At 44.8% G+C, this 19,623-nt stretch overlaps 1 protein-coding gene across 1 annotated transcript in view; it reads right to left on the minus strand.

The window, feature by feature from the left end:
- Window positions 1-1,632: 1,632 nt before the first annotated feature.
- The window catches only part of LOC115619093 (solute carrier family 12 member 4-like), a 62,275-nt gene continuing 44,284 nt past the window's right edge, over window positions 1,633-19,623 (minus strand). The window contains 7 exon segments of the mRNA XM_030511122.1: window positions 1,633-2,262; window positions 3,384-3,517; window positions 16,341-16,525; window positions 17,320-17,427; window positions 17,525-17,656; window positions 17,829-17,998; window positions 18,685-18,880. Of these exon segments, the coding sequence (XP_030366982.1) occupies window positions 2,171-2,262; window positions 3,384-3,517; window positions 16,341-16,525; window positions 17,320-17,427; window positions 17,525-17,656; window positions 17,829-17,998; window positions 18,685-18,880 (1,017 nt within the window). The 3' untranslated portion in view covers window positions 1,633-2,170.

Below are 19,623 nucleotides of genomic sequence, written 5' to 3' on the forward strand. Positions count from 1 at the left end.
AAATGTATAACATTTCCTAAAGAATAACTGTATGCATTTCTCAGCATTTGTATATTAGAAGTTTACATTTGGTAAAATAAAGCAAATATCTCCAGTTTAGACCTACAAAGGTCTGAGGAATAAGAAAAGTTTTCATCAACTTTATTACTGCTATAGAAGAATGCTTGCAAATAGGTGTTAACTATCACAATTGCTATACATTTGCATACTACTATTCAGTCCTCTGAAGATGTGAAAATGATCTCTCTACAAGTAGCGCACTATTTACAAATAATCGAGCCTTATTCTTTCCATTGGTTTAAAGTGTGAATGAAATGAATTTTGGGTTTCGAAACCAAAATAAACAAAGCCCGCTCTTACAAAAAGAAAATACAAAATATCCAGCCGAGAGCGCACCCTAGAATTGTTCCCTGGCTGGTGTCTTGCAGGCACTAATGCCATCCCGCTCCCATCAGGAAGGTCCTGTTTTAGAGAGAACAAGCTTGGACTTTAACTATAAAACTCTGATAAAAAGCATTTTTTTTATGTTATTCAAGATAAAAGCCTGTGTAGTTTCCCAGATTTCTGTCTCACAGACAAATTGGTCATGCTGTTATCAGGAAAACAACCAGGATTACTATCACAACAGGGTTGACAGAACTAGTGTACACCAACTAGCAAGAGCACATGGGTCAGAGAAACATGTCAATCCCCACCTTTCTTCCCTTACTACTAATGCGTCCCATGGAGCTTAGCTCACCCCTGCCCCTTGTATGGGATTACAGCTTTCCCAGACAGCCCAAGATCTTGAGGGGGTACCAGCTTGCATGTGTTTCATAGTCTACAGGCGCAGAGTTCCACCTGGCTATTGCATATGGTAGTAACTCCAGAGCCAGGAGCCTTCCCTCACCTGGGCACAGCACCAGGCTGCTCGGAAGCCTAAACTGGTGCCTCCACCGTGCAGTCCTTGCACCATTTGAGTGAGCATCAACACAGCCCCACCACTCTCCCCCTCATCTGGAGGACTCACTGCAGGTGGATCAGCGCAGTGCCACAGCACAGGGAAGGACAGACAGCGTTCTCCCAGGGAACTGGCACAGCACGCAGAATGGAGGATAGGGTCAAAGCGTATACAATGTTTTATTGAAAAAATACCAATGTTCTGTACATAAAGTACAACTTAATGGGCTTGATAAACTCTCCAGAGGCTTATTGGTTAATACAGGTCATCTTCTTTTTCCTCTAAGGGCATAAAGCAAACAATGAAGCTGCAGGTCCTCTGTGCTTGTGCAAGTGCAATCCCACTACTGTGTGTGCAGCATAGCGCCCAGCTCTACACACGGGACTCCAGCATGCTCAATGTACTTTGATGGATGGTCTGCAAGAAATTTAAAGCATGGAAGAACTGCACAGGACTGGTCCTTCAATCCACTGCCAATTCAAAACTTATTGCAAGATCTCTGCTATCCTAAACAGTCTGCATCTGCTTATCCAATATTTCTGACAAATAAATACAAAAATAAATAGGGATCTGGCCTCACAGAACCTCAAGTCTTAGAAGCAACAGTTTGTAACAAGCTACATACATAATTCTAACTATATCAACAATTTATTTAAATCTCTATCAATAAATGTAATAAAAGTATAAATTCTTATCCAATACTGAGGGTTTAGTTCTGGAAATAAACCCAGAAAAACAAAGCTTTTTCAGTCCTCTCTTACAACTTACTGTGCTCTTCGAAAATGCTTTATAGCTGAACTTCAGCAGAAACTAGCTGCTATATAATGTAATTTAGCCCCCAAACCTAATATAAAAAGCTTTTAAAGTCTTTTTACAGTAACTGGCTTTCATGTCCTAACTTTACATATAGTTACTAAAAATACTGCACATAGCAGTGCTGACTAAAAATAGGTTTAGTGTTAAAACTACATGCACAAATGCTGGAGTACCAAAGCAGAAACTGAATAATGCGGCAGCTTCACAATTAACTTTGGTTGCTAATTGGATGGTATAACAACAATACTGCAATTCCAAAAGATATGTATGTTGCAAATGGAAAGACAATGGACAGGACTGGATGAGGAGAAACTTCTTAGGCAAAAAATACTTTTTTTCTTCTCCATTTTAAAATGGAATGTCTTTTATCACCAAGAAGGCAAACGTAGCCCAGCGTTAGAAGCTTGTACTAAATCAGGAGTAAATTGTGATGACTTCTCGGCCACCACCTCTCACAAGTAGTACTCTCTCCAGACCCTCCGTCAAGACTTCAAGGAACTCCATGTCTGTTTCAAGAAAGTCAAGGACAACAGGAATATCAAACCCAAAATACACAGTGGTTAGCCTGTGTTGGGTCTCTGTGGGAAGGCCTTGGCAGTGGTGAGGCTGCAGGGGCATCCTCTGGGAGATGAGACCAGGGGCTGCCCCATATTGCACAGAGCCAATTTCAGATGGCTCCAAAACAAACCCACCACTGCCCGAAGCTGAGCCTGGCAGCGATGCTGGTGCACTGGGTTACACAGCCACACTCCCTCCCAGCCACCCTCTGTGAACATTGAGTGTTCTTCGGTCACAGTGGCTCAGCCTCCCCAGGGAAGGGTGGAGCAATAAGCATCTTCACCTATAACCTCAAGTTTAAAATCTCTACTGAGCTATATTAGCTGCAGTTAAACCTCCCTTATGCCAAGAGGAGTTTTTATCCTTTCTTTAGCCAGCACACTGTTATGAAACAGCATTACTACTACTATCTAGGTTTAGGAGAAATCAATCACTTGGTCTGTGATTTGTGACATACATTTTTTGCACAGGCCAGTGAAAGGCTCGCTAATTTAACAGTGCAAACCAAGGCTGAAGAGCAGCTATGGACCAAGAACTGCAATGCCAACCGGCTCACCAGATCACAGCCCTCAGCTCCCACCTTGCTCCAGGGCACAGTGCAAGTATCCCTCTATGTGCCAAAACACTCTGGGTTTGAATTTTAATCTTACCAGAGCATTGCACTTGGAGCTAAGCTCCCAAATTCTGATGCATGAGCTATGCCTGCAACACGCCCTCTCCTTCAGGACTTCTGTTCACTTGGATTCAGACATCACTCTGCCCAGAGTGCTGGCTGCTGTGAATGCACCTTAGACATCTGCTACATCCACTACTGAGAACTAAATTAAACAGATTTAATTGAATAAATAAATCAAGTAAGAGTTTAAAGAAGACTGAATTAAAACCTATAAGGCTTCCAGAGCAACCAGTGGCAACTTTTACTTTAGCAATTACTACATAACAGCCACAAGAAACCAGTACCCTCCAGTCAGTGGACACTTTGTCACACATTACAGCTTAACAGCATTTGTGGCAAAACAAATTCAAAGAAAGATCCTCTCTGTGGCCCAGGCCTTGCCTGAAAGGATACAGTTTTCATCACCATCAGCATTCTTTGGAGGACCAGGCATGTTGAGGAGAACAAGTCTGGCATCATGGGATCTATTTACAATAACTTCATTCAGCTTCACTGCTGTGTGCATTCTTCGGACATTAGACTGGTTTCTGTAGAGGAAGCACATTTAGACTTACTGTTAGAAACATGCCTCTGAAAATGGAAGTATTAAAGAGGCCCTTAAAAGCATACCTGAAATCTCCTAAATACCCCGTTACATGTCAACACACATTAAATATTTTCAAAGTTAATGATGAAGGTACAAAAGAGATTTCACAGCATTTTTCAGGTACAGCTAGTCCACGGGTTTTAAGATCCCTGGATCAAGTCTCCAGTTTACAAAGTTATATTGCTCTTCAAGAAGCATGACTTACAAAGGTGATGTAAGTCTTGCGCAAGAAGTTAAAATGCATTTGCACAAGGGGAGACACTCTTTGATCATGGACATTTGTGACTGCAGAGCCTTCCCTTTAAGCAACCCTCCCCAGATCCCCTCACTCCCCTGGCAGCACAGACCATGCACCTCTCCAGACTTGGTACCGAAAAACTCTGAGATCCATCAGAACCAAACAAGAGACCAGCACCGCTGTGCTCAGCCCACACTTCCTACACGCACACTTGGCTTTTTGTGTTGAACAGCAGTTGACATCTCCAGAGAAAGCCTGATTTCCTACAGATCCATAGGCTGGAACATAGCCTACAAATGGCTGGGTGTATGCCTGCTGACAGGGCCCTCCTGGAGTCTAGTAAGAGTTTTAACCTTTCCTTCAGCTGGACACTAATCAACCTCTCTGCCTGGCTATTTACAAGAAACACTGATGACCCAAGTAGCTTTAAAATCTCAATCATGCTTTCAAATTTGAGTAGCCACTGGGTTCAACAGTTACACGAAAGAAGGGAATAGGTGCAGCATGATCTCAAAAGCCTCTGCTCCTTAAGAATCCAGGCTAAGAGAGGCAACAGGATTAATTATTCAGAATCTAGTATCACAAAATAACACCCATTCATGCAGAAACAGAAGTAGAAAGTATCCTTCATGGATTTTGAGCCAGGGAATGATTCCTTCCTCCAGGAAATCAACCATTATTTTGGTAAGGTAAAAGGAAAAACAATACAGAAATAGACTCATAAAGGAAAAATGTTTGTTTGGGTATGGGGTTTTTTTTTTCCTTCATTTAAAAATATTAAAAACATGTATTAGTAGAAACTAATCAAATAGAAATCTATAATTTTGTTAATTCAGCTTTATGAAAGTTTTTAGTAACCTTGATGCTCTTCTGAACATTTAGGTTTGCAAGGAAATATTTATACAGACAGAAAATAGAAAATGCGATGAAAAAAATAATGTTTATTACACTAACAGCACAATTGACCCACTGCGAATTGCCTCTTGATTATTTCATGTTCTTATATAATTTAGAGCAAGGACATCCTCTGTCTTCACATCAGCTTCAGAAAGCCAAGGACAACACATACACCAAATAATGTTTACAGAAAGTGAGGAAGAAACCAGCAATGGAAGCAATGCACTATCATTAACTACTGTTGTGGTTTAGAGCCCAGATGGTAACTCGGAACCACGCAGCCGCTCGCTCACTCCCCTACTTCTTCCCTCCCCTCCAGCTACCAGAGGGATGGGGAGGAGAATCGAAAGAATGTAAATCCCACGGGCTGAGATAAGAACAGTCCAATAACTAAAGTATAATACAAAACTACTACTACTACCACTACTAATAACAATGATAAGGGAAATAACAAGGGGAGAGAATATAAAACTAAAAAGGGAAAGGAAAAAAACCCAATAAACCCAAGTGATGCACAATACATTGCTCACCACCCACCAACTGATACCCAGCCTGACCCGAGCAGTGATCTGGCTCTTCCGGGTAACTCCCCCCAGTTTATATAATGGGCATGATGTGCTGTGGTATGGAATACCCCTTTGGCTAGTTTGGGTCAGGTGTCCTGTCTCTGCTTCTTCCCGGCTTCCCGTGCTCCTCCTCACTGGCAGAGCGTGAGAGACTGAAAAGTCCTTGATCAGGGTAAACATTACTTAGCAACAACTAAAACATCGGTGTGTTATCAGCACTGCTCTCAGAGTAAAGTCGAAAACACAGCACTGCACCAGCTACTAAGAAGGAGAAAAATAACTGTTACAGCTGAACCCGGGACAGTATCCACCCCTTATTCTACACAATTCATGTCATGTCCAGATCCCACATTTTTCAACATACCATTGCTTTTTGTCTCTTGAGATATATATATACACACATACACACGGATATCATTGCTTGGTCCATAGACCATCCCTATTAAGTTCGCTGAGTTCATTCAGTCCATGATGTCAGGCTCCATCTCTTGTAACAGTCTTTCAGGGCAGGAGAGATGGTGTGTAGTGTTGGATTGTTGCCTGCTAACAACACCTCCGAACTCGTCTGGTCACTGCTGAGCTTGTCTGGATTCAAAGTTGATTCTTGTTGGGGTGATGATCGGAGGGAAGTCAGGTTCAGCCGATGGTGACCAGAGGACAGTTCTGGGAGACTCCTGCTGCTGCTGCTGGCTATTCCCATGACTTTATTCTCTGCTGATGATTATGACAGCACATATCTTCTTTTCAAAGTCCAGAGTTGCAGAGATGAACATTTAGTTGATGGGCTATAGAAGTGTTATATAGCAGGCAACAGCATATAATTGAGTTCATTGGCTGTTTTCCCTCAAAATTAAAACCCCTTGAGGTACACACCAAACTTCCCATTCTTCCCACATTGCCCAACAAGTATATCCAGGTCCCCGAGCAAAAGCAACCCCAAGAGTGGGTTTGCCTTTACCTGAAGCAGAAACAACCCAGACTGTCTTCCCCAGCAAATTCTTTATGTGCACCACAGGAACTTTATCCCCCTCTACAGTATGTAAAAGTCTGGATAGGTCTGGGCCAGCCCTGTTGGCAGATCCCCTCACGTTGACTAACCAGGTGGCTTTTTGCTAAATGTGTATCCCAGTGTTTGAAAGTCCCACCACCCATTGCTCTCAGTGTAGTTTTTAACAGCCCATTGTACTGTTCGATTTTCCCAGAGGCTGGTGCATGGTAGGGGATGTGATATACCCACTCAATGCCATGCTCTTTGGCCCAAGTGTCTATAAGGTTATTTGGGAAATGAGTCCCATTGTCTGACTCAATTCTCTCTGGGGTGCCATGTCAATGCAAGACTTGTTTCTCAAGGCCCAGGACAGTGTTCCGGGCAGTGGTGTGGGGCACAGCATATGTTTCCAGCCATGCGGTGGTTGCTTCCACCATGGTAAGAACATGGCGCTTGCCTTGGTGGGTCTGTGGGAGTGTGATATAGTCAATCTGCCAGGCCTCCCCATACTTGTACTTCAGCCATCATCCTCCATACCAGAGAGGCTTTAACCACTTGGATTGCTTAATTGCAGCACGTTTCACATTCCTGAATAACCTGGGCAATAGAGTCCATTGTTAAGTCCACCCCTCAATCACAAGCCCATCTATATGTTGCATCTCTGCCTTGATGGACTAAGGTGTCATGGGCCCACTGGGCTAAAATTAATTCACCCATATGTTGCCAATCTAAATCCATCTGAGCCACTTCAATCTTAGCAGCTTTATGCACCTGTTGGTTGTTCTGATATTCCTCAGCAGCCCCACGTTTGCTGAGGTGAGTAGCTCCAGGGAGGATGCCTTTAACAGTGTAACGTAGGGAAACACAGCGTCCAGAAGCCTCAATTCTGAGTGGCAGGAGCCACTGAGGGAACCTCAAGTCCTTGACAGGACTTGCCTAGGTGCTGGCAGCTCAGCTGATGTGAGCAGCTGACTCATAGGGGGAGGTGCCAGGAGGGACGGCACCAGCCCTGAGTGGGTAAAACACTCCCCAGGGGGCATGAGCAACCAGGAGCGCGGCGAACAGGGCAGGCAGTCAAGGCGTGGCGCGGCAGTTCATGCAGGCAGGCAAGCGTGATGGTGAGCACTCGCTTCAGGACCAGGGCTCAGACTGGGAGCTCTGCTCTGGCTGCCCCGGCGGTGGCCAGCGTTGGCACCCAGACAGAACTGATGAGAGGGGAGGCTGCAGTGCAGACCTTGGAGTGTAGTAGGTGCCTCCACTTGTCTCTTGAGGCAAGGCTGCACAATGGGCAAGGCTGCACTCGGTACACCCTAGTGGAGATCCTCATGCAGCAGGTGGCTGAGCTGCAGGAGACTGTCAGTAGGCTGAGATACCAGGGAAGCTGATAGGGAGCTGGACTGCTTGCTCCAGGCCTAAACTGTCCAGGGGACACAAGTGTCCACCATAGGGCATACAGAAAAGGAGGGCAGTAATCCAGGAAGCTGGGAGCTAGTAACAAAAAAAACCAACAAAAAAAGGAAGAAGAGGACAACTAAAAGCAAGGGGCTTCCTCCAAAATCTGACATCCCCAACCAGAACTGCTTCACGCTTCTGCAGGGGGCTAACAAGGAAACTTACACCTCACCAAATGAACAACCTGTAGATGCATCAGTAAAGATGATTACTACTAGTGCCTCCAGGAAAAAGCGGCTGGTCACAGTAGTAGGTGACTCTACTTTGAAGGGCACAGAGGCACCCATCTGTTGGCCTGACCCATTCTCGAAGGAGGTGTGTTGCCTGCTGGGTGCTCAGATCAGGGATGTTGCTGAGAAGTTACGTGGACTAGTAAGTCCCACTGACTATTACCCACTTCTTGTGGTCCATGTGGGTGCTTAGTGACATAAACAGCAGTAGCCTGGAGAACATTAAGGAGGACTACAGAGCCCTGGGAAAGGTGGTTAGAGGCTCTGGGGCTCAGATAGTTTTTTCACCAATCCTCCAGGTCAAAGGGGAAGACCTCGAAAAGGCCAGGCAGGTCTGGCAGATTAATAAACGGTTAGAATGATGGTGCCATAGTCAGGGGTTTGGTTATTTAGAACATGGGACTCAATTTGGGAGGCCAGGTCTACTGGAGACCGGTGGAGCTGGTCTGACAAAGAAGGGGAAGAGCTGCTTTGGTAGGAGACTTGCCAGGCTGGTCAAAGCAGCTTTAAACTAGATGTGTTGAGGGGCATGGATACATCCCAACACTCCCAGTCAGTTGCCAGCACCTGTAATAAGTGCTTGCAAGCAATGCAGAGCTATTTCAGCTGCTCCAGCTAATGAGTCAGCTTTATTGAGAACTCCGCTCAGGTGCCTCTATACAAATGCCCATAATATGGAGAATAAACAAGAGGAATTAGAGGTGTGCATGTCTATGGGGATATAATATCATTGGCATCACAGAAAGATGGTGGGATGGCTCGTATGATTGGAGTATTGGAATGGAAGGCTACAGGCTCTTTAGAAAAGACAGGCCAGGCAGATGGGGAGGGGAAGTAGCTATTTATGTCAGTGATAGGCTGGAGAATATGGACCTCTGTCTGGTAACAGGTGATGAATCAACAGCAATAGGGGACATTACTGTGGGGATCTGTTACAGACCACCCGATCAGGAGGTCTCTGTGGATGAAGTGCTCTACGGACAGATAGGAGCAGCCTCACACTCGCAGGCCCTTGTCCTCATGGGGGACTTCAACCATCCTGATATCTGTTGGAGGGACAATACGGCCTAGCACAAGCAATCCAGGAGGTTCCTCGATTGTGTGGAAGACAACTTCCTCTTGCAAGAAATAGAGGAGCCGACAAGGAGAGGTGCCATGACTGACCTTGTACTCACCAACAGGGAGGAGCTGGTTGGGAATGTGATGCTCCAGGGCAGCCTTGGCTGTAGCGATCATGAGATGGTAGAATTCGAGATCCTCAGGACAGTGAAAAAGGCATGCAGCAAGCTCACTGCCCTGGACTTCAAGAGAGCTGACTGTGGCCTCTTCAGGAACCTGCTTAGTAAGGTTCCATGGGATAAAGCCCCAGAGGGCAGGGGGCCCAAAACTGCTGGTCGGTATTCAAGGATCACCTGCTCCAAGCTCAGGAGTGTTGAGTCCTGACTAGAAGGAAAAGCAGTAGGAAGGCCAGGAGGCCTCCATGAATGGATAAGGAGCTCCTGAGGAAACTTAAAGGGGAAAAAAGAAGCTTATAAAAGGTGGAAGCGAGGACAGGCAGCCTGGGAATAATACAGGGATGTTGTCTGGGTAGCTAGGGACCAGGTCAGGAAACTAAGGCCCAGCTAGAATTAAATCTGGCAAGGGATGTGAAAGATAACAGGAAGGGCTTCTATAGGTATGTAGCAAACAAAAGACAGACTAGGATAATGTGGGCCCTCTCTGGAAGCTATCAGGAGAACTGACTACCATGGATTTGGAGAAGGCTGAGGTTCTTAATGACTTCTTTGCCTCAGTCTTCACTAGCAAGTACTCTGACCACACCACCCAAGTCTTGCAAGGCAGATGCAGGGACTGGGAGAATGAAGACCTTAGGCCCACTGTAGGAGAGGATCAGGTTCAAGACCATCTTGAGAATCTGAATGTGCACAAGTCCATGGGACCAGATGAAATCCATCCATGGGTCCTGAAGGACTTGGCAGATGAAGTTGCTAAGCCACCGTCCATCATATTTGAAAAATCATGGCATCCAGGTGAAGTTCCTGACGACTGGAAAAAGGGAAATATAACCCCCATATTCAAGAAGGGGAAAATGGAAGACCCAGGGAACTACAGACCAGTCAGTCTCACCCTGTGCCTGTCAAAATCTTGGAGAAGATTTTCCTGGAAAGCATGCTAAGGCACATGAAAAACAACAACATGGTTGTTAACAGCCAACATGGCTTCCCTAAGGGTAAATCCTGCCTGACCAATTTGGTGGCCTTCTATGATGGAGCCACAGAACTGATGGATAGGGGGTAAGCAGTTGACATCATCCACCTGGACTTGTGCAAAGCGTTCGACACTGTCCCACATGACATCCTTGTCTCTAAACTGGAGAGACTTCAATTTGATGGATGGACCACTTGGTGGATAAAGAATTGGCTGTATGGCTGCACGCAAAGAGTTGTGGTCAATGGCTCAATGTCCAACTGGAGACTGGTAATGAATGAATGGTGTCTCTCAGGGGTTGGTGTTGGGACCAATCCTGCTCAATATCTTTGTCAGCGACATGGACAGTGGGATTGAGTGTGCCCTCAGCAAGTTTGCTGATGACACTAAGCTGAGTGGTTTGGTTGACAGAGTGGAAGGAAGGGATGCCATCCAGAGGGACCTTAACATGACTGAGAGGTGGGCCAATGCCAACCTCATGAAGTTCAACCAAGCCAAGTGCAAGGTCCTATATCTGGGTCAGGGCAATCCCAGACACAGCTACAGGTTGGGTGGAGAAGAGATTCAGAGCAGCCCTGCAGAGAAGGACTTGGGGGTGTTGGTTGATGAGAAACTGAACATGAGCTGGCTTCAGTGTGCGCTCACAGCCCAGAAACCACCTGTATCCTGGGCTGCACCCCGAGAAGCATGACCAGCAGGTCAAAGGAGATGATCCTGCCCCTCTACTCTGCTCTTGTGAGACCTCACTTGGAGCACTGTGTACAGTTCTGGTGTCCTCAACAGAAGAAGGACATGGAGCTGTTGGAGCAAGTCCAGAGGAGGGCCACGAGGATGATAAGGGGGCTGGAGCACCTCCCATATGAAGACAGGCTAAGAAAGTTGGGGTTGTTCAGCCTGGAGAAGAGAAGGCTGTGTGGAGACCTCCTAGCAGCCTTCCAGTATCTGAAGGGGGCCTAGAAGGATGCCGGGGAGGGACTCTTCATCAGGGACTGTAGTGACAGGACAAGGGGTAATGGATTTAAACTTAAAAAGGGGAAGTTCAAGTTAGATATAAGGAAGAAGTTCTTTACTGTGAGGGTGGTGAGGCACTGGAACGGGTTGCCCAAGCATGATGCGAATGCTCCATCCCTGGCAGTGTTCAAAGCCAGGTTGGATGGAGTCTTGGGTGACATGGTCTAGTGTGAGGCGTTCCTCCCCATGGCAGGGGTTGTAACTAGATGATCTTAAGGTCCTTTCCAACCCTAACTATTACACGATTCTGATTCTATGACTCTTGGATACATGAGAATCTGCGTGGCATACCTTCACCACCAAGTTCTGTACCTGGGTAGAGATATCATGCCACAATACAGGAGCCCAGATGGGTTTCCCTCTGTATCACCAGTTGCTTTGCTTCCATTGCTGCAACCACCCCCACAGGGCATTTGCCACCATCCATGAGTCAGTATAAAGTACTGGCCATTTTTCCTGTGTAGCAATGTCCAAGGCCAGCTGGATGGCTTTCACCTCTGCAAAATGACTAGATTCACCCTCTCCCTCAGCAGTTTCTGCAACTTGTCCCAGGGGACTCCACACAGCTGCCTTCCATCTCCGATGCTTTCCCACAATACAGCAAGATCCATCAGTAAACAAGGCATATTGCTTATCACTCTCTGACAGTTCATTATATGGTGGGGCCTCTTCAGCACTCATCACCTCCTCCTCTGGTGACATTCCAAAATCTCTGCCTTCTAGCCAGTCCATGACTTCTAGAATTCCCATATGACTGGGATTTCCTGGTCAAGCTCACTGTGTAATTAGAGCGGCCCACTTACTCCATGTAGCATCAGTTGCATGATGTGTAGAGGAGACCCTGCCTTTGAACATCCAGCCCAGCACAGGCAACCGGGGTGCCAGGAGGAGCTGCGCTTCAGTGACGATCACTTCTGAAGCAGCTCGAACCCCTTCATAGGCTGCCAGTATCTCTTTTTCAGTTGGAGCATAGCCAGCCTCAGATCCTCTGTATCCCCAAATTCAAAAGCCGAGGGGTCGACCTCAGTTCTCCCCTGGAGCTTTCTGCCAGAGGCTCCAGGTAGGACCATTCTCCCCAGCTGCAGTGTAGAGCACATTTTTCACATCTTGCCCAGTCTCAACTGGTCCAAGGGCTACCGCATGAACTCTCTCTCGTTTAATTTATTCAAAAGCTTGTTGTTGCTTGGGGCCCCATTTGAAATTGTTCTTCTTCTAGGTCACGTGATAGAGAGGGCTTACAATTAGACTTGAATTTGGGATGTGCATTCTCCAGAACCCCACAACACCTAAGAAAGCTTGTGTTTCTTTCTTGTTAGTTGGTGGAGACATTGCTGTTATCCTGTTGATCACATCTGTGGGGATCTGGTGCCATCCATCTTGCCATTTTATTCCCAAAACCTGAATTTCCTGTGCCGGTCCCTTCACCTTACTCTGTTATATGGCAAATCTGGCCTTCAGAAGGATTTGGATTATTTTTCTCCCTTTATCACGAACTTCTTCCACTGTATCATCCCACATGATAATGTCATCAATGTATTGCAGGTGTTCTGGAGCTTGCCCCTGTTCCAGTGCAGTCTGGATCAGTCCATGGCAGATGGTAGGGCTGTGTTTCCACCCCTGGGGCAGTCAGTTCCAAGTGTACTGGACGCCCCTCCAAGTAAAAGCGAACTGTGGCCTGCATTCTGCTGCCAAAGGATTTGAGAAAAATGCATTGGCAATATCACTTGTGGCATCCCACTTGGCTGCCTTTGACTCCAGTTCATATTGAAGTTCTAGCATGTCCAATATGGCAGCACTCAATGGTGGTGTGACTTCGTTCAGGCCACGATAGTCTACTGTTAGTCTCCACTCTCCTTTAGACTTCCACGCTGGCCATATGGGGCTGTTAAAGGGTGAGCGGGTCCTGCTGATCACTCCTTGGCTCTCCAGTCTCCGGATCAGCTTATGGATGGGAATCAAGGAGTCTCGGTTGGTGCGATATTGCCGCCGGTGCACTGTTGTGGTCGCGACTGGCACTTGTTGTTCTTCGACCTTCAGCAACCCCACAACAGAAGGATCCTCTGAGTGACCGGGCAAGGTGGACAGCTGCTTCATTTCCTCCATCTCCAAGGCAGCTATACCAAAGCCCATTGGTACCCTTTTGGGACTTTGAAGCAGCCTCTCCTGAGATAGCCTATGCCAAGGATGCATGGAGCCCCTGGACCAGTCACCATGGGGTGCTTTTGCCACTTCTTCCCAGTCAGGCTGATTTCAGCCTCCGGTACAGTCAGCTCTTCGGATCCTCCTGTCACTCCAGAAATACAAATGGGTTATCCCTTGATAGCTTGATGACATCAGGGTACACTGTGCACCGGTGTCTACTAGAGCCTTATACTCCTGTGGGACTGATGTGCCAGGCCATCTGATCCACACAGTCCAGTAAACCCGACTGTCCCTCTCCTCCACCTGGCTGGAGGCAGGCCTCCTCTAATAGCGATCATAAGATTCTCCACTTCTTGTACCAAGGAATTAGAATTCCTTATCATAGGAGTTGGAGTAATATTGGCTTTTCCACTCCATCTGGGAAGCTGCTCACCAAAGACTGAAGCAGCAACTTTCTTGGGACGATCATCATTGACCATTCTTTTCCATTTCAATTTGTGCACCCGTTGCTCCAGAACTGAGGTAGGTTTTCCATCCCACTTTCTCATGTCTTCTCTATGATCCCACAGGTAAAACCATATGGTGGCCCGTGGCATGTACCACTGCTGCTGTCTTTCACTGGCGTTGGAATGGCTGCTGTGCTTGTTGCTGTAGTTGGGGTAGCTGCTGTGTTTGTTGCTTGGGATGGAGCAGCCACATTGTCTGTTGCTTTGCTATCATCAGATCCAGAGACATCTTTTTCCTGCTCCTTACAGAGGAGGGCTCTGTAGGCATAGGCCATGCCCCAGCATGTTGTGGCGACTTGTCTCTCTCTGGTATTGACAGGATGAAAGCACACCTTGTCTAAGTGTTTTACTAATTTTTCCAGATTTCATACTTGTTCAGGGATGAAGTTCCAAAGCACTGGAGGGGCCCACTGGCCTAGATACTTGCCCATACTATCCCACACACCCTGCCACTCATGACTCCAACCTTGGGGAAGATCTCTTAGTGGTATTCTTCAATAGTTGTTTAACCTTAGACAAGACCCAAGCCCAAGCCTGCTTAGCTTCCAAGATCCAATGAGATCAGGCGTTCTCAGGGTGATATGGCCATGGGTAAAGCACATGAAGTATATGCAGCGACATGCTGGTTCCCAGCAAAAGCAGCAGGCAGGTTTCAAAGGTACTTCAAGGATATTCAAAACCTTTAGAATTCTCAAATGCTCCTCTAAATAGCCTGGTGGGGGAGCGGAGGATGTGAGGGGATGTCTCCTTCATAGGTTGACCCTCCAAGGGAAGGAAAAAAAAGAGATGTGTAATTGTTAACAATTCCCATTACATGCCTCCCAAAGTACAGAGGTGATGGCCACACTGATAACCATACCAGATCAGTTTCATGATCAATGATTTTATTGTATTACAAGTCATTACCATAAAGTACAGGAAAATGGCAAGCTTAGCCCAGGCCCCAAAGCTGATAAACACTAAAACAGCAAATACTGGTGGCAAGGAAAGAGTGTCATGCTGAAACCCTGAGACCAAGCGCAACAACTCCGAGAGCAAATAAATCAACTTTGTGACGAGTGACTATTAATCCAAAACAATGAATGCTTATCACAAATATGTTTTGACACACCCTGGTCCGATCTGTTGTTATCTCAACCCTTCGTGCCCCACGTTAAGCAGGGGAGGGCTCGGTTAGTCCTTGGATGAGAGACCTCCCTGGATGGGAGACCCACTGTGGAAGGCCAGGTGCTGTAGGCTTTTTGGGGAGTGAGCGAGCAGCTGCATGGTTCAGAGTTACCAGCTAGGCTTAAACCACGACAACTACCTATAGTTTTGGAAAAGGAACTGAAAACTAAAGGTTTGATATTCCCTAAAGTGACATTAATAATTGGCATCTCCCACCTCCTCAGTGATTTGAAGGTGTAGGCTGTAAGAAAGGGGTTTTTTTAGTGTCCATTAACTGCCAGAAATAACATCATAGCAGTGTTGTGGAACAAGAGCTCCTCTAAATGAATAATGTTTCCCACTTCTTCTGTCATACTCTGCTTAAGATAACAGGTTCAGACCTGTAACTGTTTTCTATCCTGACTTAGTTCCTGTCAGGACAGCTCTTGTAGTTTGTTATGTACTATTTATGATACTTGGCTTCAGTGGCTAATCCTGCTCCCTTTAAAAACACTGCTAAGACTGCTCAGCTCTAACTCCTTTTCCTTCCATAATTACATATAATTTTCCTGCTTTTAGTTGAGAAAATGAAGTCTTCCCTCTCAACCATCTTAATGTACATCTAAGTTAAATAACAAACTTACAAGTTTTCCCACTCTCTGAAAGCATGGAAGAGGAGAAAGTACAGGTAGTTAACACCAAATCCATCAGAATTTCTACAGTATGATTCAGCCTAAACCAGATTTGAATTCTCACCAATTTATTAGGAAGAAAAATCTGGAACTTCGCCAAGATTGCAAAACTGACTGTGTGAACTCTTTGTGTAAAATGTGGTACATCAAAGAGGTCATGGGAGATTCACACGTTTTTATACAAAGCCAAAATAGACCTTTCCTTACAGCTCTTCAAGGGACACACACAGCTAAGGCTGTTGTTACATGTCAGTGCTCCTTCAACAGCAAGTCTGTCTTGGAGGGTTGTGTCACACACATACTCTGTTCACAGTCATTTATCACTATCTCTACAGCTGCTTCTCCCTGCACTATGCATTAGATACTGAAATTATCGGTCTTACTTTTTAATTCTGATTAGATCAGTGAGATTATCAGTCTGTTTTTTAAATGTGTGCTTTGTTGAGGTATTTGGGAGACAGGAGGAAAGTTATAATAGAATTTGACTATACCAAGCAAAATATTGAGGCATGTGTGCCGCATTTAATTGGTTAGAGACTTCTCAGGAGGCTAACTGCTGTCTTTTCAGTAGTCGGGTCTCAATGTTTATTGCGCAAGTCTAAACAAAGGATTGGGAGACAAAGATAGTAAAAGCACAGCACAGCTGGAGTTTCAGGAGGTGCGAGCTGTTGACTTAGACAAGACTCACGGCTTAATGCTGATGAGATCTCTAAAGCTTCCCACAGCATTGCCTCGGTTCCGCTTCTCGGCATCACATCTCTCTTTTGTCCAGGTCATTTGGATGTTCTCAGGAACTGGGTCTGTCTCATCTTCTTCATCTGAGTAGAGGCTTTCCAGACGTGCCATTGAATGTCTGTCCTTCACCAGCTGAGCCTAGAGGGCACATGAATGACAAGGTAAACTCAGAGACTTTATTTTACGTTCCCTGGTTCTGTTTAAGCAATAAAGGATTTCTTGTTCCATTGTATCCTTTATTTTGTACAGTCAGTTTAGCCATTAGGACAGCTCTGATACCAGGCATCTGCCCTAGCCAGTGATCTTACACACCAAACTAACTTTGAGCAGTTTTGATGGGTGTAAGCCATGCAGAATTGGGACTGTAGCTATACAAGAGAGAGACAGTCTAGCTCACATCATGACATGGTCTGAAACAATGGACAAGTCTGACTCAAAACTGACAACAAAACAAAACTGATGAACACATGCAGAAATATTAGATCACCTGCACCTGTCATCACTACACATCCTGACAGTCCAAACTGGAATGAAATCTTCCATAGGAAAACAGGATATGCTACAAACTGAGACAAACCCCGGACATCCCATATAAAGCAAAAACAGGGTCAAGAAGGGGTTGAGACTTACATCCTCAAATCATCAAGTGTCCTTTACATTGCAAAGGGGAACACACAAATCCATTCTACGGTATATATGCTGCCATTGTTTTCCCCCCAAACAAATAATTTCTAGCATGGTTTTGCAATTACAGCCAGGCTATTCAACAACTACGAGCAATTTTGGAAAACAAGAGAGCTACACAAAGTATTTCCTTACATCTTTAGAACATAGGAGTTAAAATTAAGCAGCAGCTATATAAAACACTACTAGGAAGGCACTTTTTGTCATCCACCTTGGCAGCCTATAACAATCAACCACAAATGACATACCTCCCTTTCCCTCTCTGTTTTTGTCAGCCTCATTTGCCTCAGCATCTGAGATCTCTGCTCCATCATAAGAGTTCTCTCATAAGTATATGCTGAGATATCACTATTGTGCTGCAGAAATAAGAAAAAAATACTGTGCTTGTAATCAAGTCAGAACCAAATACCACCATTTGCATCATAAAATGAAAAACGGGCTCAAATCCCTTACCATTTCTACCACCTCTACCTCTGCCTCTATTCGGAGTTGATAGAGGAAAGTAGCCAAGTCCTTCTTCATCTGGATGCTGTTATCATCCATCTGAGCTACAGTAAAAATTCTCATTTTGCATTTTCTCCAAACCTGGTGAGGGAACACAAACTCTTTAGTATTTGAACCAATAATATTTTGCTCTATGAAACAGAAACTTATCAATATATCCACTCTCATTTATCAATACAGGCTCTACCACTGAACCTTGTTTCTTTAACACACAGAGAAATAGTTGGGTGACATTCTTTGGCTAGCTCCTTACTTTGTGCTGTTTGAGAAGAAAAGGAAGCAACATCAACATGCCTCCATCATGCACAATCCACCACACGTCAATATTGCCTTCATTGTAACGCTCATGGTTGCTGGGGTAGAAAGACACATTTTTGGGAACCAGCAGAGCCAGATGGGCTGCAGTTGTGCAGCGAACAGTACCTGCCCAACAGGGGAAGGACACAGTTACTTCCAATTCTGCAACAGTGGTCTATGATTCTAAACAAGCAAGTTACTAAGCAAATGTCAGCAAACCATAAGAGTCATTGCTTACATAAAGTATGTACAGCAAGGCTTGCAGAGACAGGTCAGACCAACTAACAAAGCCCAGATAAAGCAGACTTACAGGAACACAAGCCCTATTTCATGTTTGAAATAGAAGCAGCAAATCTCAAAGCTAAGTATGAGGAGAAAGCAGCTGCTCTGTTCTAATCTGACTGTGTTAAGGAACTGGACCACAAGGGAAGGAGAGATATAGGCAAGGAGAACATTGGCTCCAATAGTGAAGAGAGATGGACATGTTCGGCCCAGTGAAAAGATAGATTATCTAGGAAACAAATTACAGTTTGCCATAAAAACAGTATCTCTCAAGTTCATAGATTTTTAACCATTCATTAGACAGATGAAATTTAGCTACTAGATTAATCTTTGAAGATCTTTCATAGGTCTTTTACCTACAAGAAGTGGTATTTCAAACATAGAACAGTTTTGTGAGAAATTATCCAGAAAAAAAAACCAAACTAAAAACCAATTTCACAAGGATTCTGTTGAAACCCCCTGTGTGTGCCAGGTGTGTAATAAACATCTCTCTTCCTAGTATTTGATCACACAGAACCTATAAAGCTCACCTATAAAAGTCTTCCATGACCTTGGATCTTCACTTTGTCTCCAGCCATACGGCCATCCCAAAACCACAGTGTTATGTTTCATGCCACCTAGTCCACAGGACTGGATCAAGTGGGCAATTCCTTCCCGAACTTTATTGGCTACAACTACTTGACAAAATCCTTTCACCTTCTCAATGTCCATCATATTCTTAATAGTCTGCAAGACAGACAAGGAAAAACCTCACAACCTAAAGGAACTCTTAGTGTTTCTCTATCATGTGATTACACAGTGTAAATTCCTGGTTCACACATCCACAGGTAAAACATATTTCAAAGTAAAGTTCTGCTCATCTGCTTTCCTTAATAAAACAGTAGAGAAAATACCCGCTAATTGTGTATAATACTTGTTTAAAACACATGGTTTCCTTCCAAACATAATTATTTCTAACAGATCAAGATAAGGGGGTTTTGGTTCTCTTATTCATAGCAGTAGTTAGTGATATCTGTGTTACTATCTCACTTTCCATTTTCTAACCCTAAAACACTCACCTTTTAAACCCAAGGTTAATTAACTTCATTTGGATTTCCAGTTTCAGATTCCTATGTAACATGCTATGTTGTTATATTCAATTTACAAATATAAGCAACCAAATCTATCAGGAATACCATACCCTTTACTTGTTTAAAAATTAAATGAACTTGGTCAACACATAGGCCTATGAATTTGTTTTCCCTTTTTAACAGTTTTCCTATATAAAAAGCCTCTGTGGAAGAAAACAGTGATGTGCTGATACTATGCAAATGTAAACAGGGCTATGATGTCATGTTCACACAGCAAGGAAGATGAAATGATTTCTTAACAGATTTTCAGGACCATCCTTTGATGCCTTCTCTAAGAAATTTATCCCCATGCTGGAAGAGACACAGCATGTTTGCTAAGTGTGTAATAACTGACAGTTA

This window comes from Strigops habroptila, chromosome W (assembly GCF_004027225.2).
Source record: "Strigops habroptila isolate Jane chromosome W, bStrHab1.2.pri, whole genome shotgun sequence".
NCBI lineage: Eukaryota > Metazoa > Chordata > Aves > Psittaciformes > Psittacidae > Strigops > Strigops habroptila.